Consider the following 21,890-nt stretch of genomic DNA (forward strand, 5'->3'; position numbering starts at 1 on the left):
GACTGCTCTGGAGAAGGTTTTCATCAAGGATCTCTGTTTACTTTGCTCCGTTCATATTTCCCTCGATCCTGACTAGTCTCCCAGTCCCTGCCGCTGAAAAACATCCCCATAGCATGATGCTTCTACCACCGTGCTTCACCGTAGGGATTGTGCCAGGTTTCCTCCAGACGTGACGCTTGGCATTCAGGCCACAGAGTTCAATCTTGGTTTCATCAGACCAGAGAATCTTGTTTCTCATGGTCTGAGAGTTCTTTAGATGCCTTTTGGCAATCTCCAAGCGGGCTGTCATGTGCCTTTTTTGCTGAGGAGTGGCTTCCGTCTGGCCACTCTACCATAAAGGCCTGCTTGGTGGAGTGCTGCAGAGATGGTTGTCCTTCTGGAAGGTTCTCCCAACTCCACAGAGGAACTCTGGAGCTCTTTCAGAGTGACCATCGGGTTCTTGTTCAGCTCCCTGAACATGGCCCTTCTCTCCCGATTGCTCAGTTTGGCCGGGCGGACAGCTCTAGGAAATCTTGGTGGTTCCAAACTTCTTCCATTCAAGAATGATGGCAGCCACTGTGTTCTTGGTGACCTTCAATGCTGCAGAATTGTTTTGTTACCCTTCCCCAGATCTGTGCCTCAACACAGTCCTGTCTCGGAGCTCTACGGACAATTCCTTCGACCTCATGGCTTGGTTTTTGCTCTGATATGCACTGTCAACTGTGGGACCTTTTTATATAGGCAGGGGTGTGCCTTTCCAAATTATGTACAATCAATTGAATTTACCACAGGTGGACTCCAAGTTGTAGCAACATCTCAAGGATGATCAATGGAAACAGGATGCACCTGATCTCAATTTTGAGTCTCATATCAAAGGGTCTGAAGCTTCTGTAAATAAGGTTTTTCTTTTCTTTTCTTTTTTTAATACATTTGCAAGCATTTCTAAAAACCTGTTTTCACTTTGTCATTATGGGGTATTTTGTGTAGATTGATTACATTTTTTATTTTTGCCATGTTAGATTAAGGCTGTAAAGTAACAAAATGTGGGGGAAAAGGTCAAGGGGTCTGAATACTTTCTGAAGGCACTGTAAGTGATGTTCTTGGTCCCAATCGATCAACACAAGCCTTTGCGGCCCATTAAACTGAACATGATAAGTACCTCCATATCATTTAGCGCTGTTTTTGTTTTAAACTCAAATTTGCTTGTTTTCGCTTTGTCGTTATGGGGTATTGTGTGTAGATTGAGGAAAATGTTTTATTTAATCCATTTTGGAAGAAGGCTGTAAGAAAATGTGGAAAGGAGGAGGGGTCTGAATACTTTCCGAATGCACTGTATATGGTGCTCTGGTGGTCTTCCTCTAACATCTGTAAAAAATATATTTTCAATGGACGCTCAATAACCTATAGAATGATATTTATAGTTGGCTTCTTCCATTTTTTTCTGTTCAAGACTCACGCTCCCATGATTCCATTCTTCGAAACCACTCCCACCATCACCGCCAAAGTTGCAGCTCCGGCAGCCATTGCTCCCTTCCAAATAGCCTATATTTGTGTATATTATATATTTTCATTAGTTCCAATAGGTCTACAGTGTTGTTGCTTGGACAATTGTTAAGGCTGTCACGAAAGACTAGGATTTTGTCGTGATTTCATAGTAAATGTTGAGTTCTAACAGGACTATATGTTAAGATCGTCTCTAAGATTAAACTGCTGTTATTGTTGCAAACACTATTTCGGATGTAGCACTAGCGTGCTAGCAAACCATCAGACTAACATATAGTTAGCATTCGTTAGCATCTAGATTATAATTTATTTTTGAGTGTAATGCAATGGATTGGTGACAATGACATTTGGATATATTTGGCAAGATATTCATGCAAGCATTATATTATTACAACCCAAAAGTAATGTGAAATGCACTCATAAGTTATGACATAAGCTTTGTCTAGGCTTGCTAGCCATAAGATAACTGCAGACAGGGTGGAGCATTGCATCCTGGGAGGTGAAATGGACTCTGGGAATTGGACTATACTGTAGATGAGGACAATGTAGAAGTAATGGAAAATGAGGTATCGTGCAGTATGACTGACAAAAGCGCTAACTTAAATGTCTATCAAATCTTACAGTAGTGCATATATACCAACAGCATAATAACTGGTTATAAAGTGGTGGAATTGTCCTTTAAACAAAACAAAGAACAATAAACATTTGGTGTCTGTGTTGAATTTGTATGAGTCAAAGACATTTGTCCTATTATTCTACCAGTATCCAGCCATATAAGTACTCCCAGGTGCCACATAGCTCCATTTCCAGGGCAGGTTTTGGGTGCATATTTCCTCTGTATGGCATTCCTGTGCAACGGGGTGGTGGTGGTGGTGGGGCCGTGGAGATTTGTGCATTGTGCTGCTGGTGTGTGAGCTCAGCCCCCCCCCCGGACAGGACGGGCTCCAGCGGAAACCGGACGCCACCTAATCCGCAGCCACTCTCTATTGTTTTCCATTGTTGCCCGCAGTCACTCCTTTTTCACCCCACCGATTATAAGTAATTTTGTTTATTGGTTCATTTGGCCTCTCTTAACAGGAAGTAGACATGTTGTTGGAATTCAGCATGTACTGCCACCTGGATGTCTAGCCTGGACTTTAAGGAAAGACAAAGGAAGTGTGTCCTAGATGACCGTGGTGGCTGTTGTTTGGGCAGTGTAGTTGAAGTACAGGTCACGGGACATCTATTTAGTGTTAGACCTCTGTTAGTTTGTGTGATGGTTGTTTTAATGGCATTGTTAGTTTACAAGCATTTCGCTACACACGCAGTAACATCTGCTAATCACGTGTATGTAACCAATAAAATGTGATTTGATGGCTTCTTTCTTCCTATTTGTACCTCTCTCTCTCCCATTTGCACTACTCCCTGTTCTGTGAGCAGCCCGAGGGAGGAGGAGTGTGAAGAGAAAGGGATTAGGGAATGTATTGTGTTTGTTAAAAACCAGATGCAAGCCTAAGTGGAATTGTAAAACAGATGTAATTCCCTTACATCTGCTCCATTGGTCAGCTAATCCTTTTTACTATTTCCCCACACCTTAACCCGCACACCCCACACCTTGACCCCCACCATCCCCCTCTCTCCACCCCCCTCCTCTCTCTGTGAGCCCCCTGGCTTCATGTTACTACCATACCTCCCCCATCAGAGAGACACTTTGTTCTACTCAACTACTCCTCCACCACCCCCTAATACACCAATGAGACGTTGTCCTGCTCATGCAGCATTAGTGGCAACACGTAGAAATTACAGAGATGCAAAACAACTGAAAATGGGAGCCAAAAATACATTTTAGTCAATAAGCACGCTTCTCATCTGAAAAAGTTCAGAACAGTTCGTGCAAATATTATGACATTTTGTACAGTTTTTGTTAGTTTTGGCTTTCAGCAAGTTTTTTTTTTTTAGCTGTTTGTGCACATAAAAAAATTCTGAAGCTGAAGTCTACGCCCCTTCGTCGGAGATTGGTTAACAGTAGGGATTCTTCAATGGCGTGTTAGTGTTCAACGATAGACAACTCATTTTCACATGCACATTTTTTACTTGAAATACTGCACTTAATGTCTTAGTTAGATGTAGAATTGTGCGACTAAGATCTTGGAAGAAATGTATGCCCGATTTCTTTATTTTTTTTATTAATTCAGACTATTTTGAGGAAGTATATACAGGCTTAATTTTTTAATCGAACCTTTTATTTAACTAGCTAAGTCAGTTTAGAACAAGTTCTTATTTACAATGACGGCCTACCAAAAGGCAAAAGGATTCCTCCGGGGATGGGGGCTGGGATTAAAAATAAAATAAAAATGTAGGACAAAACACACATCACGTCAAGAGACACCACAACACTACATAAACAGCATGGTAGCAACACAACATGGCAGCAGCACAACATGGTACAAACATTATTGGGCACAGACTACAGCACAAAGGGAAAGAATGTAGAGACAACAATACATCACATGAAGCCAGAGGTGTGGACTCGAGTCACATGACTTGGACTCGAGTCACAAATATGATGACTTGCAACTCGACTTTGACTTTAATACCAATGACTCGTGACTTAACTTGGACTTGAGCCTTTTGACACGACCTGACTTGATACCCTCCCCAAGCCCAAATATTAAAAATGATGCGGGTGAATTCAGATGGAGCTCTTGGAAAGATGATACCCAAAATTATTATTTTCGGATATAAAGACGACGCTCTATAAAAAACGGATTGCAGCTTGCAAGACATGCATGGAAAAAATTACAGACAGAGGCGCAACAATTTCCAACTTTGTTCGACGTTTGAAGCTGCACAAAGAACGGTAAGTCGTGGCTAATATAGCCGACAGCTATATAATTTATAACATTACTAGTATAGCATGTAGGCTAACATAACGTTAAATCAATGAGCCTCCACACAGTCAATTAGTGTGGGAACGTGATCATTGCACCCAAGATTGAGCTACAACTGGCAAGGCAGTTGGTAGCCTAAATCCTGCCTGATGTTTCTGCTGTTCCTAAAACCATTGACACACGTTAGCCTACTGTAACCACACAGAGTGTGAGTGTGTGTTAAGGTTGGGAGATTGTGTACAAGCCTACATCGCCCGATTGCGCCCCATAGCGGTCCTCGATAGTTGATCACTAATGGGGGGAGGGGCCTTTCTCATGGCTACCCATGTATTTCCATGGAAATATAACGTTTATTTGGAAAGTAATAAATATATAGATTTTTAAAAGCATTCATGATTTGTGTAAATGTAATATACTAACTATTACTCTTGTTAGAAATATGAAATGGTATTACATTTGGTGAAGAGCACATTATGACTTGTTTAGGACTCAAAACTCAAAGTTTTGGACTTGAGACTTGACTCGGAATTGCCTGTCTTGACTTGGGACTTGTGACTTGTAAAACAATGACTTTGTCCCACCTCTGCACGAAGCAGCCGCAACTGTCAGTAAGAGTGTCCGTGATTGCTATGGCTCTCAAGATGGACAAACCGTACTATTGCCGGTCTTTTAAGGGTGTATGCGAGCTTGTTCACCTAGCCGATTTCAGTTAGGCGCCAGCCGACCCAAAGCATGCGGTAGCCTTTAGCCATTTCCCCTCTCTCACTTCTTGCCCTCTCTCTCTCCTTTGCTCACTCCTGTGTTTGTTTTAGTTGGCTATTGACTCCAGGTAGTCAAGGACAGTTTAACTCACTACTACCCTGAGGCAGACATGACCCTCATGTGCTTTAAAAGCTAAAGAGCCCAGGACTTGAATTCAGCCTTTTTTCTTCTTCTCTAGAGCACCCCCACTTAACTCAAGTCCTTGGGGGATTTTCTGTTGTCCAACCACTGAGTACCCATTCAATCATCCATCGGTCCGTGCATTCATCACGGTCTCCATCTCCATCCATCTTAACTCCGGCTGACAAACCAGCCAATTCCACTTCCAGAATCCACCAGGTCCTGCCAGTCACTCACTATAAATAAACGCCCAGGCTCTTTAGACACAAGACCTCTCAAATGACAACAGGGCCTACCTCCCAGGGGACCCCGAAGGGCAAAAAAGACATTCTCACTTAAGTTTCTCAGTGGTCTGGCTCTTAAAGAGCTTAACAGACTTTTATTTAGTTGAGAAATGCACTGTGTTTTTACTCCCAGTTATGTTCTCTTTGAAAACAACAATGTAGCTCTCTCCCATATTCTTTCCCTGGACTCTATTTGTGGCTGTGACCACCTTCCCTCGCATGCTTTGATTGGCTGCTGGATGAAGGAAGCTCAGCGTCAGCCTCATGCTTCCTGTTGTGTCCAGCAAAGATTAAGCCCCCTCCTCCTCCCCTCTCTCTAGCTCCCTTTAGAACATTATTTTACCCTTCTTCAGTTTCTATTCTTCTTAAACTCAGAAACTGGTGGTCACTGACTCCTGGTCATCACGTATATTGTATTCATTTCCTGTGATGAAAGGCAGTAAATGGGCCTGAACCCTATGGTTCACTGTTGGGTGGTGTATTCTGGAATGACTGTTGATTACAGTCTCTGACTCTTACAGGCTGACTACACCACTCACGTCGCGTGGGCAAGCGTTGCAAAATAAATTTAGACATGCATGTTATTCAATTATTGCACCCACTGCCCCTGTCTGCATTGCTAAGGGCTAAAATTGAAGTCTGTTCTATTTCTGATGCAGATCGCGCTGCAAGTCCTGCCTCTCCCATCTCCTCATTGGTTTATAGAAGCAGGTACCCATGTGCCATCACCTCATTGGTTATACCGACGTGGGAGACTGAAAGACTAACGAGGTCAGTGGCGGTAATGCACCTAATTTATGAAAGTTGCCAATCGCAACATAAAGTCAAAAGAAGAAAACGCCTGGGTGGAGAGATGACTAGAAATGATTCGGTTGACCATTTTATGTGTGGATTAATTGGCAGAGTAGAGATTGTGAATTTCAAGTAAAATAACTCAATGTTTATATCCCAGGAAAAATTAGCTAGCAACAGCAAGCTAGCTAAATAGGACAAATTAGCTAGCAAGTGCAAACTAGCTAGCTAAATTGCCATAAATGCTTTTCGACCTGTCCTCAAATTAATATAATTGGTTCAGATATATAATTGGTTTTGATATTTTAACCTGCGCGTCGTGATCGCTTTTGGTGTGGGGGGACAAAATGCATTTATGCATGATGACGCACGCGTGTAGCCGGTATGGGTTCCGTGTTAATGTATTTGTATTTATTAAGGATCCCAATTAGCTGTTGCCAAGGCAGCAGCTACTCTTCCTAGGGTACAGCAACATTAAGGCAGTTATATACAATTTAAAATGTTACATTTCATAACACTTTTCACAGGCCACTACTCTACTACCAGATATCTACAATACAAAATACATGTGTACGTGTGTGTAGAGTGCTTGCCTTGTGTGTCTGCCTTACACCATCATCCCAGAAACCCTAGATCCACCATAATTTGCATACCGCCCCAACAGATCCACATATGATACAGTCTCTATTGCACTCCACACTGCCCTTTCCCACCTGGACAAAAAGGAATACCTATGTGAGAATGCTATTCATTGACAACAGCTCAGCGTTCAACACCATAGTGCCCTTAAAGCTCATCAATAAGCTAAGGACCCTGGGACTAAACACCTCCCTCTGCAACTGGATCCTGAACTTCCTGACAGGCAGCCCCAGGTGGTAAGGGTAGGTAACAACACATCCGCCACGCTGATCCTCAACACAGGGGCCCCTCAGGGGGGCGTGCTCAGCCCCCTCCTGTACTCCCTGTTCAGTCATGACTGCACGGCCAGGCACAACTCCAACACCATCATTACATTTGCCGATGACACAACAGTGGTAGGTCTGATCACCGACAACAACGAGACAGACTATAGGGAGGAGGTCAGAGACCTGGCCGTGTGGTGCCAGGACAATAACCTCTCCCTCAACATAATCAAAACAAAGAGATGATTGTGGACTACAGGAAAAAGAGGACCGAGCACTCCCCCATTCTCATTGCGGGGCTGCAGTGGAGCAGGTTGAGAGCTTCAAGTTCCTTGGTGTCCACATCACCAACAAACTAACATGGTCCAAGCACACCATGACAGTTGTGAAGCGGGCACGACAAAATCTATTCTCCCTCAGGAGACTGAAAAGATTTGGCTTGGGTCCTCAGATCCTCAATCTTCAAATGGTTCTACAGCTGCACCATCGAGAGCATCCGGACTGGTTATATCACTGCCTGGTATGGCAACTGCTCAGCATTTGACCGCAAGGCCCTACAGATGGTAGTGCGTACGGCCCAGTACATCACTGGGGCCAAACCTCCTGCCATCCAGGACCTCTATACCAGGCGGTGTCAGAGGAAGGCCCTAAAAATGGTCAAAGACTCCAGCCACCCTAGTCATAGACTGTTCTCTCTGCTACCACATGGCAAGCGGTACCGGAGCGCCAAGTCGAGGTCCAAGAGGCTTCTAAACAGCATCTACCCTGAAGCCATAAGACTCCTGAGCATCTAGTCAACTGGCTACCCAGACTATTGGCATTGCCTCCCCCCCTCCCGTCTCCACACCACTGCCACTCTCTGTTGTCATCTATGCATAGTCACTTTAATTAACTCTACCTACATGTACATACTACTTCAACTAACCGGTGCCCCCACACATTGACTCTTTACCAGCACCCCCCTGTATATATTGTTATTTTTTACTGCTGCTCTTAAATAACTTGTTACTTTTCGCATATTCTTATCCATATTTCTTGAAACTGCACTGTTGGTAGGGGCTTGTAAGTAAGCATTTCACTTTAAGTTATACACCTGTTGTATTCGGCGCATGTGCCTAGTAAAATTAGATTTTTTATTTAATTTATGTGTGTCTGTGCCTGTGTGTCTCTCTTCACAGTCCCCGTTTTTCCATAAGGAGTATTTGTATAAAAAATGTTTTAATCTGATTTTACTGTTCACATCAGTTACCTGATGTTCCATGTAGCCATGGCTCTATTTAGTACTGTACGCCTCCCATAGTCTGCTCTTGACTTGGGGATTGTGAAGAGACCTTTGGTGACACATCTTGTGGGGCATCTATGGGTGTCTGAGCTGTGTGCTATGTGTTTAAACAAACAGCTCAGTGCATTCAACATGTCAACATTTCTTAGAAAAACAAGTAGCGATGAAGTCATTCTTTCCTCCACTTTGAGCCATTCGAGATTTACGTGAATATTATTGTTAGCTCTTCGTGTACATTGCTGTAATCTCCCCGCAGCCATGACCAGATGCATCGCAGCCGTTCTCATTCCCCCACCATTGCTGCCGCACAGAAATAGCCTAGTCCCCTCTATTGTTGCCATGTGACATTTCTACTATTTGCAACAAGTGTTTATTAAAAATAAAAATAAAATGTTGAATGGCTTGACATTCTTCTGCCTGCTGGTTGCTTGTGAAAGAATATGCTAATGAGTTAGCTGGGAGCCTTTTGGTGAGGCTTGAAGGGAAGGGACAGAGGTATTTGTCGATTACCAGTGGGGAGGTCAGAGAAGACGGAGGCCTATGGATTGGGATTCGAGATGGCAGCTGTTTCGTTTGCCCACTCGCAATAGGATTCGATACCCTTCTTTCTTTCTATCCCTCTGCTGCCCTTCTGTTTCTCTGTCCCGCCATGTCTTTTCGACCTTCGAGATCTTGTTAATGAGTAGTCATGAATGTTATAGAATCAGCTGGCAGAGAAAGAGAGGAAAGGGGATGTGAAAGAATGAGTAACAATCCAAAATCTTATCATGCTTCGATTTTTCTCTCAACGAAGAATGCACTACTGTCATTCATGTTCACCATGTCATCCTACTGCCGACAAATGGCAACTGTAACTTGTAGGCCTCAATGAGGCAAAAGACGAATGGAGCGAAGGGAACGTCTCATAGTTACTTGAATAAATGAAATGTGGGTGATTTTCTTTCAGGAGAGTGTGAGGTTACTTGCGTGTTCCAAGTAAACTTCAGCGAAGGCGGTAACTGATCAAAGCTGATATTTCTCTGAGAATAGACATCGGTGTCCTTCTTGACTCGCCCCTGGTGTTACCTTTTGGATGCAGACACTGGAACCATATATCATTGATTCTTTACATATTTCACCTTCTTTCTCAGGTCATTCCTCCATTGCCTGTAATCAATTTCTCTCGCCCCCCCCCCTAATGTCTGATAAAGCAATGATGTCAACCTAGGAAAAGAGAGCTGGCTGAAGAAAGGATGCTATTTGAGATAATTGGAATAAAGACCCATATTGCAGGGCCTGGAAATAGAAGAACCAAAGCAAACAGTGTGTGTGTGAGAGAGGGCAGGGGAAACAGGTGAAGAGAACAGTAATCCTTCCTCTGAAGTCAGATTTGCTCGCCGTGTGTGTGTAGTCATGTAAGGGGATAGAGCACGGACATGACCAGAAGCCATTGGAATGTTTTTGGAGCATTTAAGGGTGGCCTTCTCATTTTCACTTTCCTCCATGAGACCCTCAGAGATTTCACGCCGTCTTACTCTGATTCCAACTACTGTTGGTGCACAGCTTGAGCTTACCTGTATCTCTCTCACTCTATTCTCCCATGTGTGAAATCAGCAGACATCTTATCTAAGCGATACAGTTTCATATTTGCACAGGGGTCTTTTTAAAAGATGGTATGCACATAATGGTTTCACTTATTCATTTTCTCTCTTTCTGATTTCTTTTCCCACTTGATTCTGGCTTGCACTCCTCTGTTTTCTCTCCTCTTCTCGTGGGGTATTGATGGCTGACTTACTGTCCTGGAAATGCGGGAAGACTGGTTGTATTGGTTTAGAGAGAGAGAGCGAGAAAAGGTGGATGGTTTAAAGGTTTAAAGAGTAGTAGTATGGCTGTTGTTTCTGCACCAAACACCCACTCAGATGTAGGAAAACACTGTAATAATCATCTACATAAACACTTGTTTTTTTTCATCCAAATGGGACTCTATTCCCTTTATAGTGCATTACTTTTCATCAGGGTTCATAGGGATCTGGTCAAAAGCAGTACACACCATATAAGGAGTAAAGTGCAATTTGGGATACACACCATGTTTTCCTTGCCATGTTTTAATTTCCCATTTCTTAAGTAGTTCCCTTCAGTTCCTAATGAAAGTCTCCCCTGTGTGTGTTTGTGTTTTCAGAGTGTCAGCCAGGCTTCTTCAAAGCCTTCGTGCCCAGCGACACGTGCAAACTATGTCCTGCTAACACCCAGCTGCTGGGCTCCGGGGCGCTGCTCTGCCCATGTGCAGAAGGCTTCTACCGCGCTCCTGACGACCCGGCAATAGGGCCCTGCTCAGGTTAGGAGGAGGAAGATGTCCATTTTAGGAAAATGACTTTAATGTGCACTGTCACCATTGGTGGATCCCACACTGACAACTAATGAGAGTTTTTATTGCGCTCATAGTGCTCTCTTAACCAAAATAATGGCATAATGACACTAAATAGAAAATCACAGAATGCTACAGTGGTTGACATAATGATGACATTAATCATACATCGTGAACTAACATACTATGCATCCATTTTCCTGCTCCTGTTGCCTTAGGCCTGCCCTCAGCGCCGCAAGAACTGGTCGCCACGACCACCCAGCTGGCCGCGGGCAAGCTGCATCTGTCATGGAGCCCGCCGGAGGACACGGGCGGCCGTAGTGACATCACCTACAGTGTGGAGTGTAGATGCTGTGATGGCGCCACGTGCCAGCCGTGCGGGGAGAAGGTGCGCCTCGAGCCAGCCAGCTTGGGCCTGATGCACACCTGGGTGGCGGTGAGCGAGCTGGAGCCCCACCTCAACTACACTTTCACCGTGGAGGCCCACAGCGGAGTGTCGCTGTTTGCCAGCCAGGTGGCACCGCGCTCCAACAGGCCCCCGTCCACAAGCACATTGACCACTGCCCTGCACTACACAGGTGAGTCACCATCAGTGTTGGGATTTATTACCTGAAAAAGTAATATATTACGTATTACTCATTACATTTACTTTACAGTATTACTTTGTGTTACTTTTATGAATCTAGGTGAAAGCTATGATCCCTTATTGTTGTCACCTGTTAAACCCACTTCAATCAGTGTAGATGAAGGGTAGGAGACAGGTTAAAGAAGGATTTTTAAGACAATTGACACATGGATTGTGTATGTGTGCCATTCAGAGGGTGAATGGGCAAGACAAAATATTTAAGTGCCTTTTGAATAGTTTATGGTAGTAGGTGCCAGGCACACCATTTTGAGAACTGCAATGTTGCTGTGTTTTTCACGCTCAAGAGTTTCCCATGTCGATCAAGAACGGTCTACTACCAAAAGGACATCCAGACAACTTCACACTACTGTGAGAAGCATTGGTGTCAACATGGGCCAGCATCCCTGTGGAACCCTTTCGACACCTTGTAAAGTTCATGCCCTGACGAATGAAGTCTGTTTTGAGGGCAACTCAATATTAGGAAGGTGTTTCAAATTCTTGTACCCTCGGTGTATACTCTAAGCAAAACATCTGTACAGATTTCCAATCTTTTCATTCAAAATATTTATCTCGAGCCGCCAGCTCTGTTTATAGACCGCACGTACACTGACCCATAGAGATGTATAGAGGGCCCACTTGCCACAAGACGGGAAAGCCCTCTATGGGCAAAGATCAGAGGTGCGTCCTCTATAAATTTGTATGGACAACAGCTGTCATGCTTTTACTCAAAACAGCCTTTCTCCGCTCGCTCGAGAACTAAATGAGGAAACGAGACAAGTTCGGATCATGGGTTTTGACAAAAATAACTGTAAAAATATTACCCAATTTTTTTTTTTGTTAAGTACCGTTACTTTACGCCATTACTCATAAAGTAATCTGATTGTAAAACATGTTACTTTTGTAACACTTTACCCTCAACACTGGCTACCGTACTTAGGAGTAATGGTAGTAGAAGTAGTAGAAACCTTTTAATTATGCATGATCAAATGGGATCTGAAATGTAGTTATGGCTTTTCATACAAGCATGATAACTAAATACTCTCACACATATTGCAATGAAAGCATTTCAAAAGCTCTTGGTTGGTTGAACCTGTGAAGGATATTGCACAACGTCTCGGTATTGTTGACATCTCCCCTCCTTCCTTCTCCTTAGACCCCCCCAAGGTGACGTCCATGCGTCTGGTCGAGCGAAGCCCCACCAGCCTTTCCCTGTCCTGGGCTGTAGCCCCCCACAGGCCCCTGCCCCGGCCCAGCCGCTACGAACTCAGCTACCGCAAGAAGGTACAGTACCACCCACGCTACCACTAGCGGGTGCATATTTTTGCACTGTTCTATTGTATGTCTTTTGTTACATAAGGACTTAAAAATGTAATGTTTTGATAGTGCACAAAGGAAAGAAAGAGTAAAAGAAAGAAAATGAGTGGGGTTTCATGGAGGATAAACGCCACATAAAGGGAGCAATATCGCATAACAAAATAATTATTATTTTGAGTCCTTACTGAAATCCAGTGAATCAATCATGACTTATCTCATCTTTCAATTCTCTCCCCCCTCGCCAACTCTTCCAGGATGACAATCTGGATGTGACCACGTACACTGTTCTGATTCTGGAGAAGAGCTCTGTGCAGATCAGTGAATTGTCCCCAGCCACGGCCTACCTATTCAGGGTCAAGGCCCTGAGCCCCGAGGGCAGCCCTGGAGGATCCATGGAGGATGAATTTGAGACCCTGCCTGATAGTAAGGACGATGGCCATATGAGGCTAATAAGGAGAAGGGAGAATGATAGGATGCTATTTGAGATGATTGGGACACCGCCCCATACTACAGGGCCTCGAAATGAAAGAACCAGTGTGTGTGTGGGTTTTTTGTTGTTGTCGGGGAGTGTGTGTGTTTTTTGTTTTTTTTTGTCAGTGTGTTACCATTGTGTCTCAGGGTTTGTTGTTGATGTGCCACAGTGCCCCAGGGCAACACGGCGGTCATCTTCGGAGCGGCAGTTGGCGGAGCGGCCATGTTGTTCATTGTGGTGGTCGTCCTGCTCGTACGCAAACGGTTAGCAGCAACCTCCTTTCCCCCCCTCTGCCCCTCGCCCTTTGCTTCTCGCCCCTTTTGTTAAGCACCTCCATAACACTCACCCCTTCACTGGTTTCCTTTCTCATTCTTCTTTACTTTTGCCCTTCTCTCCCCTTCCTTTTGCTACTATCTCTCTGTTTTCCAGCACTCACTAGGGGAGAATTGGCATTGAGTGCAGCTTGTCATTGCTCAATGAGTATACTCTAACAAGTAGTGGCTTTGAATGGAAGCGGGCCCAAGTGGCACATTGTTTTGGAATAAGAGCTGGTCGGCTCTTCTTGTGGCATACTGTAGCAAATCCTTCAGCACAGCAGCACACCGCTATCTGTCCATCGATCCGTCCATCTGTCTTTGACACGGCTTAGGAAACACAGACAGGCTCCAGTCTATCAAAGCTTTCCCTCAGTGAATCGAGGCGGCACACACCAATGACTAGGCGTCTTTTGAAACTAGCTGGAAATGGAAGGATAAAAAGAAAAACGGATCATTCGATTTTGGATGATAATTACTGATGATATTTCTTTTCTGTTATTCAGGAGAAGGAACTCCCATACAAGACAAGAACCAGAAGATACTTACTTCTCTAGCTCAGGTAGACAAAAGAAAATAAGTACCCCTCTCTCTCTCTACGTATTTGTATCTTTCTTTCACAAATGCCCATCTATTCGTATTCTTCTCCAGAGCAACTGAAGCCGCTAAAGACCTATGTGGATCCGCACACGTACGAGGACCCCAACACAGCCATCCTCAAGTTTGCCAGCGAGATCCATCCCAGCCACGTGACCAAGCAGAAAGTCATTGGAGCTGGTGAGTTCAGAACTAAGTTAAAACAATGTACTTAAGGGCTAAGGATGAAGGAGTTGAAGGGTTTTTTCCATCCCCTAAGTCCCAGTTTATATATTCTTTTGGTGTGTTAAGGCTACAACTTGAGCCCTTGAGTGACAGTGGGTAGACCATTCAGATTGGTATTGATGGATTGCGTCTTCGACTTGCATGTTTAGACATAATTCAGTGTGGCAACTCTGCTTGGCTTCGGGGACCAGTGCTTTATCTCAAAATCCACATTAAATAATAATAAGATAAGCAAAAGTAACTGGAGCAGAAAACTGAGTATTTGAGAGGCTATAACCCCTTGAGCCCAAACTCCTATTCTGCAAATGATAGTTTTATTGCAGTGTGACAACATCTGCCATTCTGCTCTTTGAACCCCCAACCCCCACCTCCCCTTCTCCTCCCCAACCGTGCTCTGTCCTCTGTGACAGCTGATTCCCATGCTCCCACACAGGCCGCAAGCCTCCACCAATGAGAGATTAAAATGTTTAATGTAACCTTTGTATAACTAGGCAAGTCAGTTAAGAAGAAATTCTTATTTACAATGACGGCCTATCCCAGCCAAACCCAGACGACGCTGGGCCAATTGTGTGCCGCCCTATGGGACTCCCAATCATGGAGAGAAACACATATTTCTTACGCAATCCCACAATAACACACCTCTGTGAAAGGCCCAGAGCAAAACAGCTCCGGATGCTTCCTTGTTTACTTTCTCCTTACACAATTTCCATAACCCTCAAGAGACACTAAAGGTAGGGCTGGGCGATATGACCTAAAAATCATATCTATTTTTTTTTTTCAAACTTATGGGCGATTCACAATATAATTTTTTTGTTGTATGTTTTCTCTAAGTTTGAACAAAGTGAACAGGCTAGCATCCTCTTCAAACAGTTGGAGACAGAGTGAAGTGATGTGTTCAATACCAATTCAATTTGCTAGCTAACAAGGTAGAACGGTTGAATTGGTATTGAACACATCCCTTCACTCCATCTTCAACTGTTTGAAGAGGATGCTAGCCTGTTCAGATGTTGGAATCAGGTGGCCTACCTTATTTCTCAGAATGAGATACGAGAGAACAAGTTGCCAATTCCTTATGGAATTGTGTTTAATGCTTATTTCACATTCATAAAACAGACTAGACGGCTAGTATATGTCTTTGGCTAAAATGCTGCTAGCGGTATGCGATACTGCAATGCCACGCTCAACAAACTGAGCATGAATTTTTCAGAATCAATGTTCGTTGAGACTCCTGTTTTAGTAGTGTCTGTTCTGCATGCAATTTGAGGAGTTGAGACTTAAAAGGGTATTGTTGGAAAGGTTAACTTCTCTATTACAGTAAAATAATGTGTCCGTGTGTTTGTGTCCATATGATTGATTCAGTTCGACCAAACCTTAAATGCAAATAGTGAGTTGAAACTGCTTGTCAGAGAGGATGAAGTGATCTCTCGTCTTTGTTGTTGTGAGTGGCAGGGGTTGTGTGTGTGTGTGTGTGTGTGTGTGTGTGTGTGTGTGTGTGTGTGTGTGTGTGTGTGTGTGTGTGTGTGTGTGTGTGTGTGTGTGTGTGTGTGTGTGTGTGTGTGTGTGTGTGTGTGTGTGTGTGTGTGTGTGTGTGTGTGTGTGTGTGTGTGTGTGTGTGTGTGTGTGTGTGTGTGAGAGAGAGAATGGGAAGGTGCACAAAAAGAGCAAAGGAGACGAGACCAAAACAACATGAGAACAAGTGAACATAAATGCAAAAAAAAAAAAGGGGGGGATTCTGCACAAAAACATTTGAACTAATTGAATTTTGATATCGCCCAGCCCTAACTACAAGCCACAACCATATAAAGGATAGGGCTTGAAATATTGCTCAATCTTGTCTTTGGGTTTTAAAACTGTTTTCTTCTGTGCCTCTAGGGGAATTTGGAGAGGTGTTTTGCGGTATTCTGAAAGCGCCAGGGCGGAAGGAAGTGGCAGTGGCCATTAAGACGCTGAAGCCGGGATACTCGGAGAAGCAGAGGCAGGACTTCCTTTCAGAGGCAAGCATCATGGGACAGTTCTCCCACCAGAACATTATTCGCCTGGAGGGAGTCGTCACCAAATGTAAGAAGGCTCTGTTAGTCTACTGGGCGCTACCTGTACCTAGAACAGTATGCTCCTGTCAAACATTCACTTACCCGGTCTATATATCAATTCCATCTGTATACATTTCCTGCCTGTTTTGGGCAGTAGTTAACATTTATTTATTCCCTTTTTTGATTCCAGTCAAACATGCCATGATTGTGACTGAGTATATGGAGAACGGAGCACTGGACAAGTACCTAAAGGTGAGTACAGTACATCGTATGCAAGTTACCTATATAAGTGAAGGACAATGCGTTGCCACTGAGTTACCACAGAAACTTCACATGATGTCTCTCTAACAGTATGTGTGTGTAACCATATGTGTTTCCTCCTCAGGATCACGATGGCGAGTTGCCCTCCTTCCAGCTGGTGGGCATGATGCGTGGCATCGCCGCAGGCATGAAGTATCTTTCCGACATGAGCTACGTTCATCGGGATCTGGCTGCCCGCAACATCCTGGTCAACAATAACCTGGAGTGTAAGGTGTCTGACTTCGGCCTGTCCCGAGTGCTGGAGGACGACCCTGAGGGCACCTACACCACCAGTGTGAGTTATCATTGGATGTTAGAATGGTTGGCTTTACTTAGCCCTTGCTTATGCATTTGCCTTGTAAACACTGTATTTCAGTGTAAACTGCTCACAGAGGACTTTAATTTAATAAAATATAATTGAATTGAGCAAAACTGTATTTTTTGGGCTTTGACCTGAGTGTTGTCCACTTGTTTCCCCTCCAACAGGGTGGTAAGATCCCCATCCGCTGGACAGCCCCAGAGGCCATTGCCTACAGGAAGTTCACCTCGGCCAGCGACGTGTGGAGCTTCGGCATTGTCATGTGGGAGGTCATGGCCTTTGGCGAGCGGCCCTACTGGGACATGAGCAATTGCGAGGTATGCTACAATTCTAATGCTAACCAGGAGTTGGAACCAGTTCAGGGAACAGAACCGAAAACAGTAAAATAACAAACATTTTCAAGGAACGGAAATGAATGTGATCCATACTGTTCCGGTACAGAACCGTTATTTTTAAAGCATGGGAACCGGTTAATAACGTTCTTTAACGTTCCAGGCATTTTGCTCTAGTCCCACAAAAAATGCAACAAAGTGTCTATGCAAAGCCCTCACTCAGAAACTTATTCCAGGATCTGCCTGCAAGCTGAAAATCCTTGTGTGTGTTTAGGCTACCTGCCCTCCAATGTCTGAAGCATAGGCTACTGTACTGACGTTACCATAGGCTACTGTACTGACATTACAAGCGTGATTCAGAAGAGCTAGCTAGCTAGCTCAAGCTTGTTAGCTAGCGAGCTCAAAGGACATTCAACATTCCTCCATAGAAGCCGCTCCTCCTAGGTATAATTCTGTGGACCTAATTCAGATAATGCGTGTCATAACAAGATGCCCAGTGCTTCAAGCCTCCTCAACTCTCTCTTGCTCTCATCCCACCCGCAAAATTTCTGTCACATCCTGCGCCATAGGCTACACTGTCGATCAAACATGTAAACAACTAGCTTGCCTGCTCTATCTGCACTGATTGGTGAAGTAATTTAATGCGCTAGATGTAAAAAAAAAACTGATTTCACAGGTTAAAAAAGAACAGAAAGAAATTATATAAACCAGTATTTTTGGAGGGGGTTCGAACTGAGTCAGAACATTTATTTTGCTGGTTGGAAGAGTTGGGGGGAAAAAATGTGGTTCTGTTCAGAACGAATGATTGTAAAATAATTTTGGTGCTAATTACCTTAACATCTCATTGAGCCTCGTTTCAAGTCTGAGATCTCAAAGTGACCTCTAGCCTCTGATTGTCAGGTAATGAAGGCCATCAACGAGGCGTTCAGGCTGCCGGCGCCCATGGACTGCCCATCAACCGTCTACCAGCTCATGTTGCAGTGCTGGCTGCAGGAACGCTCCAAGAGGCCCCGTTTCCCGGACATTGTCAGCCTGCTGGACAAGCTGCTCAGGAGCCCTGAGTCCCTGAAGGCAATCGCAGATTTCGACCCCCGGTAAGTGTTCTTTAATCTCTAGAAGGGAATTAAACAGCAAAACAGAGTGGAGTGTAAAAAAATGCAGATTTTGTTAAATTCTTGGTAGGATAGTGTGGCAGCATAATGTGTGTCTGAACATGTTTTAAACACATTTACATGTTGGTCATTTAGCGAAATATAAGAGCAATTAGGGTTAAATGCCGTGCTTAAGGGCACGTCAACATATTTTTCACCTCAGGGTTTCGAACCAGCGACCATTCGGTTACTGGCCCAACGCTCTTAACTGCTAGGCTACCTGCCGCCCCACAAAAAACAAAGAGCTGTCAGGTTCCTACCTTAATCAGTTTCTCCATAGCTGCACCAAATGCTTTTTATCTCACCGTTTCCTCGCAGGGTTATTACAGCCTTTTCCTTGTCTTCATTGTCGGCCGGCTGTTGATGATTATTCCTTGCTCTTCTCTACTTTCACTACTCCAGCGTATCCATCCGCCTGCCCAGCACCAGTGGTTCGGATGGCTCACCCTTCAGGTCGGTGTCCGAGTGGCTGGAGTCCATCAAGATGAGCCAGTACAGTGAGAACTTCACCTGTGCCGGAGTGTTCACCATGGACCAGGTGCTGCAGATGAAGAACGAGTGAGTAGTGTTTTTTTAAGCATTTAATTTTATTTTGGGGGGACATTGTCTGTTGCTAGATGAGATGTTCACCATAAAAAATATCTAATCTGAGAAACTATTGATTGCAAATAATCTAAGATTGGTTGAGAGTGTTGGAATAGAATAGAACAAATATATGTATAGAGTATCTGCACAATGGAGAACAACTGGTTCCCAAGCTGGGCCCTTTCTTAGTTTTCCAAAACATGTTATGGATATGACTTCTGCAGAGTATTTTGGGTTTTTGTTCTTGAAAAAGTTGCTTTCAAAGCCAGAGAACAGTTTACGCACAATATAAGCTCTGGCATTTCTACAACTCGAGAAAACAAGTGAGATGGAAGAAATTATGGAGCGAAATAAAGACAGGGCTCATTTGTGGTGGCCTGGTGGTGGCTTGTGGTTTGCCCCCTCTCTTCCTCCCTCTGTCCTTTTTACAATTCTTTCCCTCCTTTGCCCACACCAGCAGCCCAGGGCAGCACTTCTGCAGCAGATCGAGGCTGTGTAGGGCAAAGGCCAATGTGACTTATGCATCATAAAAGGAAAGGAGAAGGAGAAGAAGACAGAACAGCCACTAGAGTAGAAGGGGCAATGTGGAGATAAGGGAAATGAAGGCAAATGTAGTGTAGAACAGTTGTGGATGAGGAGAGGACTTTAGGGCAACACACACCCCAAAAAGATATTCAGACGAAAGCACTGTCCCAAAATATCATATCAGTCTTTCAATAATTACAGTATCTGGGAGTTAGTTAGTCTTCAGACAAAACACATGAAAATGAGCGCTGTGTGGAAACAGGGAAAACGTCTTTGAAGTGTGTGTCATATATTCCCTGGTGAGATTTTCGGTCCCATGCTCGATCTCTTGTCATCTGGTTGCACTCGACCTAGCCAGGAACTATTTACGACACTCCCTCTGCTCGCCAGAGAAGTGATTGATGGGCGAGATGGGAAATCCTCATTAACTAATTAAAAATGTAATTAAACCTGGTAATGAGTGACTTAGATGTGGAACACCTTTGCCAGATTCTGGCACGTGTGGACATGTGAGGGGTTTGCCCTTTCTTGAAAATGTGTAATTGTCCTTCCATCCTCCCAGCTAGTCTCTAGAGGTTATTCTCAATAGGTTGCTATCTTTGCTTTGCTAGTGCCTAGTGTCTGCAGGTTTTAGTTTTTTCCTTTCAATTAATACCTAGGCAACCAAGTGAGGGGAGTTTCTTACTAATTAATTACCTTAATTCATCAATCAAGTACAAGGGTGAAGCAAAAACCCACAGACACTTGGCCCTCCGCGGAATGAGTTTGACACGTGACATGAAAGGAATCTGAACCAAGTCAAGACGTGAATTCCCCCGTTGCTATCCAATGACTCTCTCAATCTCTCTCGTCTTCTGTTTCAAAGGGATATCAAGAACATTGGCGTAAGACTGCCCGGCCACCTGAAGAGAATTGCATATAGCATCCTGGGCTTGAAAGACCAGACCAGCACCCTGAGTGTATTTGCAGTGTGACTCAATACTAGTGGTACAGGAATTTGAATCGGCACTAAAGCGGGCAACACTCTGACTGAATATTGAACTCTGTGTTGGACTGGACTGGAGCGGAGCTGCGGGAACGGCTTTGGACAGGCAGAACCAAACTGAACACGTCGTAGGAACATGGTCCAGCCAAAAGAGACTGACATATTGTACATTCTTAGAGATTTGTAACAGACTTGTTAAGTGATTGCTAATATTTTTGAATTTATACAGCAATAGATGTATTAATTAGACTGTGTATATTATACTGTATATATTTTTTATTATCCATCTCCATTGTACAGATACAGTTCATTGCTCAATCTTTGTTTTATATATTTTGGGGATGCATGCTTCCATCTCTAGCACCCAATATTTAGAAGAGAAAATGAAAAAAGTGACACAACCACTTATACTTAGTTCAACTAATATGATTCTTTGTGTGACGTAGACTGCTGTGCCCTTTTCGGAATGAGTCTGGTGTTGCCGATGCCATTGCAATTCACTGAGTGAAATGCATTCTGGTCGGCGTAATCTCTTGCTAAACTAATGAAAATGGAATCGAAGCAGAGAGTGGACCTGAAAGGGGCTGGCCATAGGTTAACATGGGGCACTGGTATATGCCAGTCTTGAGGTTATTGTCTTAAAGTCCAGGTTGGGCTGTTGTTGGCTACTGTTATGCTTTATGTGGGCTTAATTCAGATGTTAAGCTATCATATGAATTTGAATTGATATAAAAACAGTGTGAAAAGATATGAGGTACTCATCATGTTCAGTTTAACATGCTGTAAAAGCTTGTATTGATTGATTGCAAACAAAGAACATCACTTACAGTGCCTTCGGAAAGTATTCAGACCCCTTGACTTTTCCACATTTTGTTACTTTACAGCCTTATTCTAAAATGTATCAAATATAATTTTTCCTCTACAATAACCCATAATGACAAAACGAAAACCCTTTGGAAACAGGATGCACCGGAGTTCAATTTCGAGTCTCATAAGACCCTGCCTTTCTAAGGTCTTTGAAAGCCAAGTTAACAGATTACCGACCATTTCGAATCTCACCATACCTTCTCAGCTATGCAATCTGGTTTCAGAGCTGGTCATGGGTGCACCTCAGCCAGGCTCAAGGTCCTAAACGGTATCATAACCGCCATCGATAAGAGACATTACTGTGCAGCCGTATTCATCGACCTGGCCAAGGTTTCTCAAATGACTGCCTCACTTGGTTCACCAACTACTTCTCCGATAGAGTTCAGTATGTCAAATCGGAGGGCCTGTTGT

At 43.9% G+C, this 21,890-nt stretch overlaps 1 protein-coding gene across 2 annotated transcripts in view; it reads left to right on the forward strand.

Moving 5' to 3' along the window:
* The window catches only part of LOC112232575 (ephrin type-A receptor 2), a 34,302-nt gene extending 12,753 nt beyond the window's left edge, over positions 1-21,549 (forward strand). For both annotated transcript variants that reach the window (XM_024399637.2, XM_024399636.2), the window contains exons 4-17: positions 10,653-10,808; positions 11,057-11,416; positions 12,617-12,744; positions 13,032-13,200; positions 13,419-13,512; positions 14,070-14,125; positions 14,215-14,340; positions 16,258-16,443; positions 16,606-16,667; positions 16,801-17,010; positions 17,202-17,351; positions 18,267-18,460; positions 18,920-19,075; positions 20,493-21,549. In XM_024399637.2, the coding sequence (XP_024255405.1) occupies positions 10,653-10,808; positions 11,057-11,416; positions 12,617-12,744; positions 13,032-13,200; positions 13,419-13,512; positions 14,070-14,125; positions 14,215-14,340; positions 16,258-16,443; positions 16,606-16,667; positions 16,801-17,010; positions 17,202-17,351; positions 18,267-18,460; positions 18,920-19,075; positions 20,493-20,601 (2,156 nt within the window). In that variant the 3' untranslated portion in view covers positions 20,602-21,549. The remainder of the gene's footprint in view (positions 1-10,652; positions 10,809-11,056; positions 11,417-12,616; positions 12,745-13,031; positions 13,201-13,418; positions 13,513-14,069; positions 14,126-14,214; positions 14,341-16,257; positions 16,444-16,605; positions 16,668-16,800; positions 17,011-17,201; positions 17,352-18,266; positions 18,461-18,919; positions 19,076-20,492) is intronic.
* The last annotated feature ends 341 nt before the right edge of the window (positions 21,550-21,890 follow it).

Source organism: Oncorhynchus tshawytscha, linkage group LG16 (assembly GCF_018296145.1).
Source record: "Oncorhynchus tshawytscha isolate Ot180627B linkage group LG16, Otsh_v2.0, whole genome shotgun sequence".
NCBI classification, from domain to species: Eukaryota; Metazoa; Chordata; class Actinopteri; order Salmoniformes; family Salmonidae; genus Oncorhynchus; species Oncorhynchus tshawytscha.